The 19374-nt window shown below is 38.6% G+C and overlaps 3 protein-coding genes and 1 pseudogene across 4 annotated transcripts; all 4 read left to right on the forward strand.

The window, feature by feature from the left end:
* The first annotated feature begins 171 nt into the window (after positions 1-171).
* Positions 172-1411, forward strand: LOC108191512 (trace amine-associated receptor 13c-like; annotated as a pseudogene). The gene has a single exon (XR_015501548.1). The product of XR_015501548.1 is annotated as a trace amine-associated receptor 13c-like (transcript).
* Positions 1412-3985: 2574 nt separating this feature from the next.
* On the forward strand, positions 3986-8366 carry taar19t (trace amine associated receptor 19t). The gene has a single exon (XM_087271442.1). The coding sequence runs from the start codon at positions 4015-4017 to the stop codon at positions 5020-5022; it is 1008 nt and encodes a 335-aa protein (XP_087127568.1). The 5' UTR covers positions 3986-4014; the 3' UTR covers positions 5023-8366.
* On the forward strand, positions 8184-9245 carry taar19s (trace amine associated receptor 19s). Its single transcript, XM_087271458.1, has one exon. The coding sequence runs from the start codon at positions 8184-8186 to the stop codon at positions 9243-9245; it is 1062 nt and encodes a 353-aa protein (XP_087127584.1).
* A 4580-nt stretch (positions 9246-13825) lies between these two features.
* On the forward strand, positions 13826-14862 carry si:ch211-238p8.35. Its single transcript, XM_087271531.1, has one exon. It carries the CDS (start codon positions 13855-13857, stop codon positions 14860-14862), a length of 1008 nt encoding a protein of 335 aa, XP_087127657.1. The 5' UTR covers positions 13826-13854.
* Positions 14863-19374: the final 4512 nt, after the last annotated feature.

A 19374-nucleotide genomic window follows, 5' to 3' on the forward strand; every position in this document is an offset into this window, starting at 1 on the left:
ATCACTGATTAACCCTTTTTCCTTTAATGAATAAACAATAAATGTAGTATGTAGCTTTAAAAATAGAGAAGTAAAACAACTCAAGATCAAAACAAGCTTGCATTACTATAGCAACTATAAACAATAGACTGGGGGGATTTTTTTTTTCAATCTGATGCAGACACTGTATAAATGAAAGGACAGAAAGGAGAGCAGAACAAACTCCTAACAGGAGGAGACTCACTCATGGCCTATGAGACAGAGGATCAGGAGACTCAATACTGCTTTCCTAACATCAACTCATCATGTGTCAAAGGAAAACGCTCCATTCAGGAATACAATATCATGTATGTGTTTATTTCACTGCTGTCAGCATGGACTGTGTTTCTGAACCTGCTGGTGATCATCTCCATCTCTCACTTCTAGAAGCTTCACACTCCAACCAACATGATTATTCTCTCTCTGGCTGTAAATGATCTGCTTATTGGCCTTATTGTGATGCCTGTAGAGGCCATCAGGCTGATTGAGACGTGTTGGTACTTTGGAGACACTTTCTGTGTTCTGTATTTAATTTCAATTGTGCTTATTTTCTCTGCATCTCTCAGTTATTTAGTTTTAATTGCTGTTGATCGTTATGTGGCTGTGTGTCACCCTTTACTATACCCACAGAAAATAACCATCACTAACATTTTAATGAGCATCTGTCTGAGTTGGGTTTGCTACTCAGCTTATAACATCGCCTATGTAATTAATAATGGATATTTAAACTCTTCACGCAGAACAGATGTGTGTTATGGACAGTGTTTAATCATGATGAGTTTTAGCTGGACAGTCATTGATTTGTCCATTTGTTTTATTTTTCCCTGTCTCATAATGATCACTTTATATTTGAGGATTTTCTATGTCGTTCATCAGCAAGTGAAGGTTATAAACTCTCTGATGAAGGGTGGTAAATGTGAAACGGAGGGTTCAGTGAAGAGGAAATCTGAGAGTAAAGCTGCTCTGACTTTAGGAATCATTGTGTCTGTTTATCTGCTTTGCTATATCCCATACTATATCTGTACTTTACTTGTAAGCTCCTCCACAACTATAACTGTTTTGATGTGGAATGTGCATGCTAATTCAGGTATGAATCCTCTGGTTTATGCTATATTTTACCCCTGGTTTAAAAAGACAGCTAAACTCATCTTAACTCTGAAAATATTTCAGCCGGCATCCTCACTGATAAATATATTTACAGAAAATGAATTGTAACTAAGCTAGTTTCTTATAATGGCAGATTTTATTATCTGTGATTCTTTTAATAGTATTAAAACAATTACATAAAAACATAAGATCAAATTAAGATTGTAAATTATGTTGTTGGTTTTTTTTCCAATTAAAAGGTCACACATGAAAGCAGAACTCAATGAAGCAGTGTTGTAGTCCCCAGTTTTTATGTCTGAATGTACACTGAGAAATAAAGGTATAAGATCTGTCACTGGGGTGGTATTTTTTTCAAAATATACAATTTTGTTCCTAAAAGTTCCATATTAATACCTCAAGGGCAAATATAAGCACCTAAAAAGTACAAAAATTTGTAGGCACAAATATATATTTTTGAGGTACCAAAATGAACCCTTCAGGTACAAATGGGAACCTTTTGAAAAGGTACTACTCCAGTGACAGCTCACGTACCTTTATTTCTGAGAGTGTATAACATTCCCATCAAACAAAAAAGATAAGCACAGTAGTGAGTGCGTGCGTGCGTGTGTGTGTGTGTGAGTATGTGTCTGCGTGTGTGCGTGCATGCGAGAGAGTTTAACTGAATTAGTTTACTACTTATTTAACTCTGATCTCATAATAGCGGGCGTCACAGTCACGCAGCACAATCACCTCACAGCAAGAAGGTCACTGGTTTGAACCTCGGGTGGGTCAGTTGGCATTTCTGTGTGGAGTTTGCATTTTCTCCTCATGTTTGCGTGGGTTCCCTCCGGGTGCTCCGCTTTCCCCCCCAGGTCCAAAAACTTGTGTTGTAGGTGAATTGGGTAAGCTACATTGACAGTAGTGTATGTGTGTGAATGAGAGTGTATAGGTGTTTCCCAGTGATGGGTTGAGCTGGAAGGGCATCCGCTGCGTTCAACATATGCTGGATAAGTTGGCGGTTCATTCCACTGAGGCGACCCCAGATTAATAAAAGGACTAATCAGAAAAGAAACTGAATGAATGAATAAATCTCATGATAGCTGAAACCATACAGATTCAAACCAGAGTTTCACAAGTCAGAATTCGGCTCATAATCAGATCGTCCCAAAAAAAAAAAAGAATTATAAATAAAACGATAACAAATACATAAATAAATAAACCGCATAGCATATGTCCGGCTTTAGTGAGCACCTGTCCTCCAAATCTATCCACCTCACAGTAGCGACATTTTTATTGCACAGATGTGCCTTAGTCTGGCCACAATGAAGCCTTCCACATGTGAGTTTTGAATAATCAAGCTGACCAGCATTCATGAGTTTTTCATTCTAAAGTTTCCATGGCAACATGTCAAGTTTATCATATGACCCACCAACCCCAATGATCTATATATCGTTCATATACTGTTTATTTTTGCCCTTTTCTGTTAGTGTTGACAAATGTTCTGATTATTCTGTGGAATATCTGATAATCTGATTCTCATATATGATTAGGAAAATAAATTTCAAGTTTTAAACAGCTTAAAAATGATCATATTATTAAAAGAATTCAGATGCAAAAACCTCATGCCTTCAGAAATGTCCATAGAAAACGAGCATCATTCTCAGCCTCCTTGGTTTGTGTTGACTTATTTCACGTTGAAGACCATGAAAAGAACTTATTCTTTGCCATAAAAGTGAAATAACTGAACCTATACACAGGAGCCTGATAAAAAATGCTTATTTATTAAGACAATTTCAGACGGCATTTAGAGGTTTTTGCAATTGAACTCTTAATTTGTTAAATGACGAGTAATGGATGCTGCCATGTTTAGTCTGCGCTGTAGGAGAAATCATAGCTGGTGGATTTACACTGTCTATTCATAATTGCCTTCTGAAATACCTGAAAACGAGTAACTGTCTATCTGGGAGAGGAATAGTGAAGATATTCTAGTAACATAAACAGTGTTTATCTTACATGAATAAAGAACATCGTCCAGATAAATTGAAAAATAATTAGTGTTGCCATCTCCATAGACGTACGTCTGTATTTTACAATCCTTAAATGGTAAGTTTTGCAAGTAGTTATGTGTATTTAATTGTTTGAAAGCTAAAATAAATTATATTTCTTCGAAAACACGCGGATAAAATGTGATTTATGACAAGCAATGTGCACATATTTCTGTTGATGACGTGTGTTTTAACGTGATAATCACACTGGTGTGATCGTCTAATTCAGTGGCCAGCCAGAGCTGATCATACAGGTATGATTGTACACCTAAAAGGGTTGAAGGCCACTCTATAATCTACAGTTTTATCACAGCACAATTACACAAATGTTGCAGGTTATTTGTGTGCAATTGGCATGCTGACTGCAGGAATGTCCTTCAGAGTTGTTGTCCATTTAATTAAATGTTAATTTCTCCACCATAACTCAGCAGTAAATCCAACCGGCCTCGCAACCGCAGACCACATGTAACCCACTGTCTAAGGCTACAGTTCATACAGGCTCACCAAAATTGGACAATAGAATATTGGAAAAAGAGTATTGCAGTACATAATGTGGGTGGAGTATCACGGTTTACTCCTTCAGTTCAAAAGTCTTTACACCTTTAAATTACCCGATGAAATAATAAAGAATAAATAAAATAATAAACGTAGTATTTAGCTTTAAAAAAACTGAGAAGAAAAGTATTGAAGATCAAAACAAGCTTGCATTACTATAGCAACTATAAACAGTAGACTGGGAGGATTTCTTGTTGTTTATTTCTTTATTTATTTGACATTTGATTGGGCGATGAGTGATGCAGACACTGTATATATAAAAGGACAGAAAGGAGAGCAGAACAAACTCCTAACAGGAGGAGACTCACTCATGGCCTACGAGACAGAGGATCAGGAGACTCAATACTGCTTTCCTGACATCAACTCATCATGTGTCAAAGAAAAACGCTCCATTCAGGAATATAATATCATGTATGTGTTTTTTTCACTGCTGTCAGCATGGACTGTGTTTCTGAACCTGCTGGTGATCATCTCCATCTCTCACTTCAAGAAGCTTCACACTCCAACCAACATGATTATTCTCTCTCTGGCTGTAAATGATCTGCTTATTGGACTTATTTTGATGCCTGTAGAGGCCATCAGGCTGATTGAGACGTGTTGGTACTTTGGAGAAACTTTCTGTGTTCTGTATTTAATATTAATTGGACTTATTTTCTCAGCAACTCTTAGTTGTTTAGTTTTAATTGCTGTTGATCGTTATGTGGCTGTGTGTCACCCTTTACTGTATCCACAGAAAATAACCATCACTAACATGTTAATGAGTATCTGTCTGAGCTGGGTTTGCTACTCTGCTTATAACACTGCCTTTGCATTTAATAATGGATATTTAAACTCTTCACACAGAAGAGACGTGTGTTATGGACAGTGCTTCATCATGATGACTTTTAGTTGGACAGTCACTGATTTGTCCATGTGTTTTATTTTTCCCTGTGTCATAATGATAACTTTATATTCAAGGATCTTCTATGTTGTTCATCAGCAAGTGAAGGTTATAAACTCTCTGATGAAGGGTGGTAAATGTGAAACGGAGGGTTCAGTGAAGAGGAAATCTGAGAGTAAAGCTGCTCTGACTTTAGGAATCATTGTGTCTGTTTATCTGCTTTGCTATATCCCATACTATATCTGTACTTTACTTGTAAGCTCCTCCACAACTATAACTGTTTTGATGTGGACTGTTCATGCTAATTCAGGTCTGAATCCTCTGGTTTACGCTATATTTTACCCCTGGTTTAAAAAGACAGCTAAACTCATCTTGACTTTGAAAATATTTCAGCCGGCGTCCTCTCTGATCAATATATTTACAGAAAATGAACTGTAACTAAAGTGGTAAATCTGTCTCTCATAATGGTGGATTTTATTATCTGTGATTCTCTTAATAGTATTAAAACAATTACATATAAACATAAGATCAAATTAGGAATAATAAAACATAATTGTTAATGATATCACGGTTTCTTCTACATTCAACATATTGTGTGTGGGGCATTGGAGATGTTGGAGGTATAAAAAAATATTCAGAAAATTTACTAATTCACTTTCCCCCTACAGGTCCAAAAACTTGTGTTGTTGGTGAATTGGGTAAGCTAAATTGACAGTAGTGAATGTGTGTGAATGAGTGTGTATGGATGTTTCCCTGTGATGGGTTAAGTTGGCGATTTATTCCGCTGTGGTGACCCTTGATTAATAAAGGGACTGAGCTGTAAAGAAAATGAATTAATGAATGAATTAATTAATTTCATGATAGCTGCAACCATACAGATTCAAACCCGAGTTGAACAAGTCAGAATTCGGCTTATAATCACACCCCCATAATATTTTTATTAACCATTAAATGGTAAGTTTTGTTAGTATTTATGTGTATTAAAATGTCTGAAAGCTAAAATAAATTTTATTTGTTCGAAAACACTGATAAAATGTGATTTATGACAAGCACTGTGCACATCTTTCTGTGCCTCAGCGGGATTTTAATTTGAGCAGTTGACGACGTGTGTTATAACGTGATAATCACACCAGTGTGATCTTACACTTCAGTGACCAACCAGGGCTGATCATTTCAGGCTGGTGTATTTCAGAAACTGCTGATCTACTGGAATTTTCATGCACACCCATCACTAGGGTTTACAGAAAAAAATTCTGAAAAAGAGGAAATGTCCAGTGAGCGGCAGTACTGTGGGTGCAAATGCCTTGTTGATGCCAAAGATCAGAGGAGAATGGCCAGACTGGTTCCAGCTGACAGAAAGGCAACAGTAAAGGCTGGTTTATACTTCTTGTAGGAGCCACTTTTTTGTGTTGTAGTGATTTTTGTTGTCCACTAGGTGTCGATAACTGATAAGTATAACTAAGGTGCCTGTGAAAGCGCGGAAGAGCGTCAGGAATGGGAAAGCACACGGTTTTTGATGGTGCTAAAGGGTAACTTGCTTGCTAGTGTGGGAAAATGTGCTGTGTGTACAAGGAGCGAATGTTATATTCACATGAGAATGAAGAAAGGAGAAGCAAAGATTGAGGCTTTGTTTTATTCACCTGCACAAAATAAAGACATTCTGCTTGAAATCAACTTTAGCATGCATGGACACTGATTGCACGCGTGAAATACTGTAAGTGCTCGCACTCATTACTTGGCGACAACAGAAATGGAAGACTGTTATACTTCTGCATCGAGTGATCAGCGTGACCCACAGCACCCACCTTGTGTGTAGCCATGCATTTATACTTCTGTATGCTGTTTGTGTTGCAATTACACTTCCGAAATGCTAGCTGGCAGTAGGCTTTTATGTTCCTCTGTGTCAAATTTATTCGCAGGTGTTTTGTTTTACCATAAATGTACAAGTAGCTAAAACTCACTCATTCAGAGGCGGGAGCCAGCAGACATGCACCAACTTCAATCATAAGGTAAATACAAAACAACAATCTCCATCTGGAGTTCCTTCATGGGACTCAACACTTGTAAACATTTGATCCATCTGGCTCACGGCTCTCAGCACCACCCACACTCATCAAAATCTACCAAGCCGACCAATCCCAGAGTTTGCACTACATGTCATTGCGACGTTACATTTTTGTAGATGCATGTCAGCATCAGCCACAGCGAGGGCTATGCCACCACATGAAGGCTACACCAAAGCATATGTGTGCACTTCACACAGAAGTATAAACCAGCCTCAACTCAAATAACCAGTCGTCACAAGGTCTGCAGAAGAGCATCTCTGAACACACAACACATCCAACCTTGAGGTGGATGGGCTACAACAGCAGAAGACCACACCAGGTGCCAGTCCTGTCAGCTAAGAACAGGAAACTGAGGCTACAATTCACACAGACTCACCAAAACTGGACAGTAAAAGATTGGAAAAAAGTTGCCTAGTCTGATGACTCCATTTCTGCTGATCGAAGGGTTAATATCTGGTGTCAACAACGTGAAGTCATGGATCTATCCTGTCTTGCATAGACAGTTCAGGCTGGTGGTGGTGGTGTAATGGTGTAGGGGATATTTTCTTGGCACACTTTGGGCTCATTAGTACCAATTAAGCATCGTGTCAACGACACAGCCAACCTAAGTATTGTTGCTGACCATGTCCATTCCTTTATGACCACAATGTACACATCTTCTGATGGCTACTTTCAGCAGTATAACACACCATGTCATAAAGCTCAAATCATTTCATCTGTACCTAATTAAGTGGCCAGTGAGGGTATATGTGGTGCTGTGAACAAATGATAGACTAAAACACAGAAAAATGCAGTGAGACTGCTAATGATATCCTTCATTATCACATTGAGTACTGAATACAGACATGAACAGGGCAATATGATGGTTTTTAAAATAGTTGAGGCAATAACTGTTAATGTGTCTCCACTGGTCATCTAGTTGATACAGCATTACCAGGTTTAGTTGTAACAGTGCTAATCAACTTAGCAGTGACTGCAGTGCATTTAACATATCTATGCAGCTCTGCAAAGGGCATCGTATGAGATTTTTTACTGTGTAACTCACTAACCAAAGGGTTAATATAAGAGCTCCACAATGCCTGTCATACAGTATGGGCAAAAGGCCGGAATTATATTAAACGTTTGCAAATTGACCTAAATCTGTTGACATGTAGATGGGAACTTGTTCCTTGTTCTGTAACAATGATCTGCAATGGTAATGGGTGGATGGTAAGATCGGAACAGGGAGGTTTAATAATACTTTTGGTATGCTTTAAGAGTAATGCAGTACATAATGTGGATGGCGTATCACTGCTTAACCCATCAGTTTTAAAGGTCTTTACACCTTTAAAATAACCCAAAAAACAACAAAAAATGTATAAATAATAAATGTAGTATTTAGCTTTAAAAATAGAGAAAATAAGTATTGAAGATCAAAACAAGCTTGCATTACTATAGCAACTATAAACAGTAGACTGGGAGGATTTCTTATTGTTTATTTCTTTATTTCTTCAACATTTGATTGGGCCGATGAGTGATGCAGACACTGTATAAATGAGAGGACAGAAAGGAGAGCAGAACAAACTCCTAACAGGAGGAGACTCACTCATGGCCTATGAGACAGAGGATCAGGAGACTCAATACTGCTTTCCTAACATCAACTCATCATGTGTCAAAGGGAGACGCTATAGACATGAATATATCATCATGTATGTGTTCTTTTCACTGCTGTCAGCATGGACTGTGTTTCTGAACCTGCTGGTGATCATCTCCATCTCTCACTTCAAGAAGCTTCACACTCCAACCAACATGATTATTCTCTTTCTGGCTGTAAATGATCTGCTTATTGGACTTATTGTGTTGCCTGTGGAGGCCATCAGGCTGATTGAGAGGTGTTGGTACTTTGGAGAAACCTTTTGTTTTCTGTATTTAATATTAATTGTGCTTATTTTCTCTGCATCTCTCAGTTATTTAGTTTTAATTGCTGTTGATCGTTATGTGGCTGTGTGTCACCCTTTACTGTACCCACAGAAAATAACCATCACTAACATGTTAAAGAGCATCTGTCTGAGTTGGGTTTGCTACTCAGCTTATAACATCGCCTTTGTAATTAATAATAGAAACTTAAACTCTTCACAAAAAACAGATGTGTGTTATGGACAGTGTTTAATCATGATGAGTTTTAGCTGGACAGTCATTGATTTGTCAATTTGTTTTATTTTTCCCTGTCTCATAATGATCACTTTATATTTGAGGATTTTCTATGTTGTTCATCAGCAAGTGAAGGTTATAAACTCTCTGATGAAGGGTGGTAAATGTGAAACGGAGGGTTCAGTGAAGAGGAAATCTGAGAGTAAAGCTGCTCTGACTTTAGGAATCATTGTGTCTGTTTATCTGCTTTGCTATATCCCATACTATATCTGTACTTTACTTGTAAGCTCCTCCACAACTATAAATGTTTTAATGTGGAATGTGCATGCTAACTCAGGTCTGAATCCTCTGGTTTACGCTATATTTTACCCCTGGTTTAAAAAGACAGCTAAACTCATCTTGACTTTGAAAATATTTCAGCCGGCATCCTCACTGATAAATATATTTACAGAAAATGAATTGTAACTAAGCTGGTAAAGCTGATAATATTATCTGTGATTCCCTTAATAGTATTAAAACAATTACATATAAACATAAGATCAAATTTAGAATAATAGAACATAATTGTTAATAATATCACTGTTTCTTTTGTTTCTAACTACATTCATTATATTGTGTGTGGGGCATTGGAGATGTTGGAGGTAAATATTATTCAGATAATTCACTAACATATTAGGATATTAATTAAATTTTATTAAGCCATTATTATTATTTTTTTTCCAATTAAAAGGTCACACATGAAAGCAGAACTCATTAAAGCAGTGTTGTAGTCCCCAGGTAGTATGTCTGTATGTACACTGAGAAATAAAGGTATAAGATCTGTCACTGGGGTGGTATTTTTTTCAAAAGATACAATTTTGTTCCTAAAAGGTCCATATTAATACCTCAAGGGTACTTTTCAACACCTAAAAAGTACAAAAGTGTTTCTCCTAAAATTTGTAGGCACTAATATATACTTTTGAGGTACCAATATGAACCCATCAGGTACAAATGTGAACCTTTTGAAAAGGTACTACTCCAGTGACAGCTCACGTACCTTTATTTCTGAGAGTGTATAACATTCCCATCAAACAAAAAAGATGAGCACAGTAGTGAGTGTGTGTGTGTGTGTGTGTGTGTGTGTGTGTGTGTGTGTGTGTGTGTGTGTGCGTATGTCTGCGTGCGTGTGTCTGCGTGCGTGCATGCGAGAAAGTTTAACTGAATTAGTTTATTTCTTAACAATTTCTGTGATCTCATAATAGCGAGCATCACAGTCACGCAGCACAATCACCTCACAGCAAGAAGGTCACTGGTTTGAGCCTCGGCTGGGTCAGTTGGCATTTCTGTGTGGAGTTTGCATGTTCTCCCCGTGTTTGCGTGGGTTTCCTCCGGGTGCTCCGCTTTCCTTCACAGGTCCAAAAACTTGTGTTGTAGGTGAATTGGGTAAGCTACATTGACGGTAGTGAATTTGTGTAAATGAAAGTGTATAGGTGTTTCCCAGTGATGGGTTGCAGCTGGAAGGGCATCCGCTGCGTTCAACATTTGCTGGATAAGTTGGCGGTTCATTCCACTGTGGTGGCCCCAGATTAATAAAAGGAATAAGCTGAAAAGAAAATGAATGATAGCTCATTCACTCATATCATGATAGCTGAAACCATAGAGATTCATATCAGAGTTGCACAAGTCAGAATTCGGTTTATAACCACAGCATGGAAACTGCCCTGATTAAAATCACCAATGACCTTCTTATGGCAGCTGATTCTGGACTAATATCTATTCTCATTCTCCTCGACCTGAATGCGGCCTTTGACACTATTTGTCACAGCACCCTCATCACTAGACTATATCCACTCTTGGCATCACCAATACCCCACTTAACTGTTTTAAATCATTATCCATTCAACTTAAATCATTCACTTCTCAGCATTTTACAGTTTCTTTGGGTGTACCCCAGGGCTCAGTCCTGGGCCCCCTGCTTTTAACATCTATTTCCTTCCACTTGGTGATATTCTCCACAAATAGAACATACAGTTTCACTGCTATGCGGAGGACACCCAGCTTTATCTCTCAGGCTAACCCTCTTCTTGTTTTCCACCTACATCCCTCACAGCCTGCTTAGCAGAAATCAAGTCCTGGCTCTCTCTTCCTCAAACTGAGTAGTTCAAAAACTGAGGTTTTGCTTGTTGGTACCAAATCAACACTCTCCAAAACTGACAGCTTTTCTCTTTCAATTGACGATTGTTCCATCTATCCCTCTAAACAGGTTAAGAGTCTGGATGTCATCCTTGACAGCACCCTATCTTTTGATTCTCACATCAATAACATCACCCGGTCTGCTTACTTCAACCTACGCAACATTCACTGTCTCCGCCCTTCTCTTACCCCTCATACCACTGCTGTTCTTGTCCATAGCCTTGTCACATCTTGTTTAGATTACAGCAACTCTATTCTCTTTGGTCTCACTCATAAATCCCTCTGTAAGCTTCAGTTGGTCCAGAACTCAGCTGCCCGTATCATCACCAGAACTCCTTCTTCTCATCACATCACCCCTGTCCTGCAGCAGCTTCAGTGGTTACCAGTTCATTTTCGAATTGACTTTAAAATCTTGATGTAGCATTCAAACATCCACAATCTCGCCCCTCCATATTTGTCTGCCCTCATCCACATTTCTGCTCCTTCTCGCACCCTGCGATCTTCTTTCTCCCTCCACTTGTCTGTTCCCTCTTTTTGTCTTTCGACTATGGGCAAAAGAGCATTCAGCCGCTCTGCTCTGCGGCTTTAGAACTCGTTACCACCTGCCATCAGAAACATTGACTCCCTCACACTATTCAAATCAAGACTCAAAACCCACTTATTTAAGAAAGCTTTTAACACTTAATTTTTTTCTGCACTATTATTGTGTATATTTTATTATTTCTCTTGTTGTTTTATTGCTCTTGTTGGTTGTACGGTGCCCTTGAGCGCCTTTAAATAAAATGTATTATTATTATAAAAATGTATTATTATTATAATCAGACCCCCATAATTTTATAAACCTTAAATGGTAAGTTTTGCAAGTAGTTATGTGTATTTAAATGTCTGAAAGCTAAAATAAATTATATTTGTTTTAAAACACTGATAAAATGTGATTTATGACAAGCACTCTGCACATCTTTCTGTGCCTCAGCGGGATTTAAATATGAGTAGTTGATGATGTGTTATAACTTGATAATCACAGTGATGTGATCGTACACTTTAGTGAACAGTGTAGCCGTGCATTTATACTTCTGTATGCTGTTTGTGTTGCTCTGCAATTACACTTCCGAAATGCTAGCTGGCAGTAATTTTTTATGTTCCTTTGTGTCGAGTTTCTTTGCAGGTGTTTTGTGTACCTTAAATGTACAAGTAGCTAAAACTCACTCATTCAGAGGTGTGAGCCAGCGGACATGCAACAACTTCAATCATAAGGTAAATGCAAAACAACAGTCTGCATCTGGAGCTTCTTCATGGGACTCAACACTTGTAAACATTTGATCCATCTGGCTCACGGCTCTCAGCACCACCCACACTCATCAAATCTACCAAGCCGACCAATCCCAGAGTTTGCACTACATGTCATTGCGACATTACATTTTTGTAGATGCATGTCAGCATCAGCCACAGCGAGGGCTATGCCACCACATGAAGGCTACACCAAAGCATATGTGTGCACTTCACACAGAAGTATAAACCAGCCTCACCTCAAATAACCAGTCGTCACAACCGAGGTCTGCAGAAGAGCATCTCTGAACACACAACACATCCAACCTTGAGGTGGATGGGCTACAACAGCAGAAGACCACACCAGGTGCCAGTCCTGTCAGCTAAGAACAGGAAACTGAGGCTACAATTCACACAGACTCACCAAAACTGGACAATAGAAGATTGGAAAAAAGTTGCCTGGTCTGATGACTCCATTTCTGCTGATCGAAGGGTTAATATCTGGTGTCAACAACGTGAAGGCATGGATCTATCCTGCCTTGCATCGACAGTTCAGGCTGGTGGTGTTGGTGTAATGGTGTAGGGGATATTTTCTTGGCACACTTTGGGCTCATTAGTACCAATTAAGCATTGTGTCAACGACACAGCCAACCTGAGTATTGTTGCTGACCATGTCCATTCTTTTATGACCACAATGTACACATCTTCTGATGGCTACTTCCAGCAGGATAACGCAACATGTCATAAAGCTCAAATCATTTCATCTGTACCTAATTAAGTGGCCAGTGAGGGTATATGTGGTGCTGTGAACAAATGATACTAAAACACAGAAGAATGCTGTGAGACTGCTAATGATATCCTTCATTATCACATTGAGTACTGAGTACAGACATAAACAGAGCAATATGATGGGTTTTAAATAGTTGAGGCAATAACTGTTAATGTGTCTCCACTGGTCATCTAGTTGATACAGTATTAGCAGGTTTAGTTGTAACAGGGTTAATCAACTTAGCAGTGACTGCAGTGCATTTAACATACCTATGCAGCTCTGCAAAGGGCATCGTATGAGATTTTTCACTGTGTAACTCACTAACCAAAGTGTTAATATAAGAGCTCCTACAATGCCTGTATCATACAGTATGGGCAAAAGGCCGGAATGATATTAAACGTTTGCAAATTGACCTAAATCTGTTGACATGTAGATGGGAACTTGTTCCTTGTCCTGTATAGCAATGATCTGCAATGGTAATGGGTGGATGGTAAGATCGGAACAGGGAGGTTTAATAATACTTTTGGTATGCTTTAAGAGTAATGCAGTACATAATGTGGATGGCGTATCACTGCTTAACCCATCAGTTTTAAAGGTCTTTACACCTTTAAAATAACCCAATAAACAACAAAAAATGTATAAATAATAAATGTAGTATTTAGCTTTAAAAATAGAGAAAATAAGTATTGAAGATCAAAACAAGCTTGCATTACTATAGCAACTATAAACAGTAGACTGGGAGGATTTCTTATTGTTTATTTCTTTATTTCTTCAACATTTGATTGGGCGGTGAGTGATGCAGACACAGTATAAACGAAAGGACAGAAAGGAGAGCAGAACAAACTCCTAACAGGAGGAGACTCACTCATGGCCTACGAGACAGAGCATCAGGAGACTCAATACTGCTTTCCTAACATCAACTCATCATGTGTCAAAGGGAGACGCTATAGACATGAATATATCATCATGTATGTGTTCTTTTCACTGCTGTCAGCATGGACTGTGTTTCTTAACCTGCTGGTGATCATCTCCATCTCACACTTCAAGAAGCTTCACACTCCAACCAACATGATTATTCTCTTTCTGGCTGTAAATGATCTGCTTATTGGACTTATTGTGTTGCCTGTGGAGGCCATCAGGCTGATTGAGAGGTGTTGGTACTTTGGAGAAACTTTTTGTTTTCTGTATTTAATATTAATTGTGCTTATTTTCTCTGCATCTCTCAGTTATTTAGTTTTAATTGCTGTTGATCGTTATGTGGCTGTGTGTCACCCTTTACTGTACCCACAGAAAATAACCATCACTAACATGTTAAAGAGCATCTGTCTGAGTTGGGTTTGCTACTCAGCTTATAACATCGCCTTTGTAATTAATAATAGAAACTTAAACTCTTCACAAAAAACAGATGTGTGTTATGGACAGTGTTTAATCATGATGAGTTTTAGCTGGACAATCATTGATTTGTCCATTTGTTTTATTTTTCCCTGTCTCATAATGATCACTTTATATTTGAGGATTTTCTATGTTGTTCATCAGCAAGTGAAGGTTATAAACTCTCTGATGAAGGGTGCTAAATGTGAAACGGAGGGTTCAGTGAAGAGGAAATCTGAGAGTAAAGCTGCTCTGACTTTAGGAATCATTGTGTCTGTTTATCTGCTTTGCTATATCCCATACTATATCTGTACTTTACTTGTAAGCTCCTCCACAACTATAAATGTTTTAATGTGGAATGTACATGCTAATTCAGGTCTGAATCCTCTGGTTTATGCTATATTTTACCCCTGGTTTAAAAAGACAGCTAAACTCATCTTGACTCTGAAAATATTTCAGCCGGCGTCCTCTCTGATAAATATATTTACAGAAAATGAATTGTAACTAAGCTGGTAAAGCTGATAATATTATCTGTGATTCCCTTAATAGTATTAAAACAATTACATATAAACATAAGATCAAATTTAGGATAATAGAACATAATTGTTAATAATATCACTGTTTCTTTTGTTTCTAACTACATTCATTATATTGTGTGTGGGGCATTGGAGATGTTGGAGGTAAATATTATTCGGATAATTCACTAACATATTAGGATATTAATTAAATTTTATTAAGCCATTATTATTATTTTTTTTCAATTAAAAGGTCACACATGAAAGCAGAACTCATTAAAGCAGTGTTGTAGTCCCCAGGTAGTATGTCTGTATGTACACTGAGAAATAAAGGTATAAGATCTGTCACTGGGGTGGTATTTTTTTCAAAAGATACAATTTTGTTCCTAAAAGGTCCATATTAATACCTCAAGGGTACTTTTCAACACCTAAAAAGTACAAAAGTGTTCCTCCTAAAATTTGTAGGCACTAATATATACTTTTGAGGTACCAATATGAACCCATCAGGTACAAATGTGAACCTTTTGAAAAGGTACTACTCCAGTGACAGCTCACGTACCTTTATTTCTGAGAGTGTATAACATTCCCATCAAACAAAAAAGATGAGCACAGTAGTGAGTGTGTGTGTGTGTGTGTGTGTGTGTGTGTGTGTGTGTCTGCGTGCGTGCATGCGAGAAAGTTTAACTGAATTAGTTTATTTCTTAACAATTTCTGTGATCTCATAATAGCGAGCATCACAGTCACGCAGCACAATCACCTCACAGCAAGAAGGTCACTGCTTTGAGCCTCGGCTGGGTCAGTTGGCATTTCTGTGTGGAGTTTGCATGTTCTCCCCGTGTTTGCGTGGGTTTCCTCCGGGTGCTCCGCTTTCCTTCACAGGTCCAAAAACAAAACAGTAGTGAATTTGTGTAAATGAAAGTGTATAGGTGTTTCCCAGTGATGGGTTGCAGCTGGAAGGGCATCCGCTGCGTTCAACATTTGCTGGATAAGTTGGCGGTTCATTCCACTGTGGTGGCCCCAGATTAATAAAAGGAATAAGCTGAAAAGAAAATGAATGATAGCTCATTCACTCATATCATGATAGCTGAAACCATAGAGATTCATATCAGAGTTGCACAAGTCAGAATTCGGTTTATAACCACAGCATGGAAACTGCCCTGATTAAAATCACCAATGACCTTCTTATGGCAGCTGATTCTGGACTAATATCTATTCTCATTCTCCTCGACCTGAATGCGGCCTTTGACACTATTTGTCACAGCACCCTCATCACTAGACTATATCCACTCTTGGCATCACCAATACCCCACTTAACTGTTTTAAATCATTATCCATTCAACTTAAATCATTCACTTCTCAGCATTTTACAGTTTCTTTGGGTGTACCCCAGGGCTCAGTCCTGGGCCCCCTGCTTTTAACATCTATTTCCTTCCACTTGGTGATATTCTCCACAAATAGAACATACAGTTTCACTGCTATGCGGAGGACACCCAGCTTTATCTCTCAGGCTAACCCTCTTCTTGTTTTCCACCTACATCCCTCACAGCCTGCTTAGCAGAAATCAAGTCCTGGCTCTCTCTTCCTCAAACTGAGTAGTTCAAAAACTGAGGTTTTGCTTGTTGGTACCAAATCAACACTCTCCAAAACTGACAGCTTTTCTCTTTCAATTGACGATTGTTCCATCTATCCCTCTAAACAGGTTAAGAGTCTGGATGTCATCCTTGACAGCACCCTATCTTTTGATTCTCACATCAATAACATCACCCGGTCTGCTTACTTCAACCTACGCAACATTCACTGTCTCCGCCCTTCTCTTACCCCTCATACCACTGCTGTTCTTGTCCATAGCCTTGTCACATCTTGTTTAGATTACAGCAACTCTATTCTCTTTGGTCTCACTCATAAATCCCTCTGTAAGCTTCAGTTGGTCCAGAACTCAGCTGCCCGTATCATCACCAGAACTCCTTCTTCTCATCACATCACCCCTGTCCTGCAGCAGCTTCAGTGGTTACCAGTTCATTTTCGAATTGACTTTAAAATCTTGATGTAGCATTCAAACATCCACAATCTCGCCCCTCCATATTTGTCTGCCCTCATCCACATTTCTGCTCCTTCTCGCACCCTGCGATCTTCTTTCTCCCTCCACTTGTCTGTTCCCTCTTTTTGTCTTTCGACTATGGGCAAAAGAGCATTCAGCCGCTCTGCTCTGCGGCTTTAGAACTCGTTACCACCTGCCATCAGAAACATTGACTCCCTCACACTATTCAAATCAAGACTCAAAACCCACTTATTTAAGAAAGCTTTTAACACTTAATTTTTTTCTGCACTATTATTGTGTATATTTTATTATTTCTCTTGTTGTTTTATTGCTCTTGTTGGTTGTACGGTGCCCTTGAGCGCCTTTAAATAAAATGTATTATTATTATAAAAATGTATTATTATTATAATCAGACCCCCATAATTTTATAAACCTTAAATGGTAAGTTTTGCAAGTAGTTATGTGTATTTAAATGTCTGAAAGCTAAAATAAATTATATTTGTTTTAAAACACTGATAAAATGTGATTTATGACAAGCACTCTGCACATCTTTCTGTGCCTCAGCGGGATTTAAATATGAGTAGTTGATGATGTGTTATAACTTGATAATCACAGTGATGTGATCGTACACTTTAGTGAACAGTGTAGCCGTGCATTTATACTTCTGTATGCTGTTTGTGTTGCTCTGCAATTACACTTCCGAAATGCTAGCTGGCAGTAATTTTTTATGTTCCTTTGTGTCGAGTTTCTTTGCAGGTGTTTTGTGTACCTTAAATGTACAAGTAGCTAAAACTCACTCATTCAGAGGTGTGAGCCAGCGGACATGCAACAACTTCAATCATAAGGTAAATGCAAAACAACAGTCTGCATCTGGAGCTTCTTCATGGGACTCAACACTTGTAAACATTTGATCCATCTGGCTCACGGCTCTCAGCACCACCCACACTCATCAAATCTACCAAGCCGACCAATCCCAGAGTTTGCACTACATGTCATTGCGACATTACATTTTTGTAGATGCATGTCAGCATCAGCCACAGCGAGGGCTATGCCACCACATGAAGGCTACACCAAAGCATATGTGTGCACTTCACACAGAAGTATAAACCAGCCTCACCTCAAATAACCAGTCGTCACAACCGAGGTCTGCAGAAGAGCATCTCTGAACACACAACACATCCAACCTTGAGGTGGATGGGCTACAACAGCAGAAGACCACACCAGGTGCCAGTCCTGTCAGCTAAGAACAGGAAACTGAGGCTACAATTCACACAGACTCACCAAAACTGGACAATAGAAGATTGGAAAAAAGTTGCCTGGTCTGATGACTCCATTTCTGCTGATCGAAGGGTTAATATCTGGTGTCAACAACGTGAAGGCATGGATCTATCCTGCCTTGCATCGACAGTTCAGGCTGGTGGTGTTGGTGTAATGGTGTAGGGGATATTTTCTTGGCACACTTTGGGCTCATTAGTACCAATTAAGCATTGTGTCAACGACACAGCCAACCTGAGTATTGTTGCTGACCATGTCCATTCTTTTATGACCACAATGTACACATCTTCTGATGGCTACTTCCAGCAGGATAACGCAACATGTCATAAAGCTCAAATCATTTCATCTGTACCTAATTAAGTGGCCAGTGAGGGTATATGTGGTGCTGTGAACAAATGATACTAAAACACAGAAGAATGCTGTGAGACTGCTAATGATATCCTTCATTATCACATTGAGTACTGAGTACAGACATAAACAGAGCAATATGATGGGTTTTAAATAGTTGAGGCAATAACTGTTAATGTGTCTCCACTGGTCATCTAGTTGATACAGTATTAGCAGGTTTAGTTGTAACAGGGTTAATCAACTTAGCAGTGACTGCAGTGCATTTAACATACCTATGCAGCTCTGCAAAGGGCATCGTATGAGATTTTTCACTGTGTAACTCACTAACCAAAGTGTTAATATAAGAGCTCCTACAATGCCTGTATCATACAGTATGGGCAAAAGGCCGGAATGATATTAAACGTTTGCAAATTGACCTAAATCTGTTGACATGTAGATGGGAACTTGTTCCTTGTCCTGTATAGCAATGATCTGCAATGGTAATGGGTGGATGGTAAGATCGGAACAGGGAGGTTTAATAATACTTTTGGTATGCTTTAAGAGTAATGCAGTACATAATGTGGATGGCGTATCACTGCTTAACCCATCAGTTTTAAAGGTCTTTACACCTTTAAAATAACCCAATAAACAACAAAAAATGTATAAATAATAAATGTAGTATTTAGCTTTAAAAATAGAGAAAATAAGTATTGAAGATCAAAACAAGCTTGCATTACTATAGCAACTATAAACAGTAGACTGGGAGGATTTCTTATTGTTTATTTCTTTATTTCTTCAACATTTGATTGGGCGGTGAGTGATGCAGACACAGTATAAACGAAAGGACAGAAAGGAGAGCAG

The sequence above is a fragment of the Danio rerio genome, chromosome 10, assembly GCF_052040795.2.
Source record: "Danio rerio strain M-AB ecotype USA chromosome 10, GRCz13ab, whole genome shotgun sequence".
Lineage (NCBI taxonomy): Eukaryota > Metazoa > Chordata > Actinopteri > Cypriniformes > Danionidae > Danio > Danio rerio.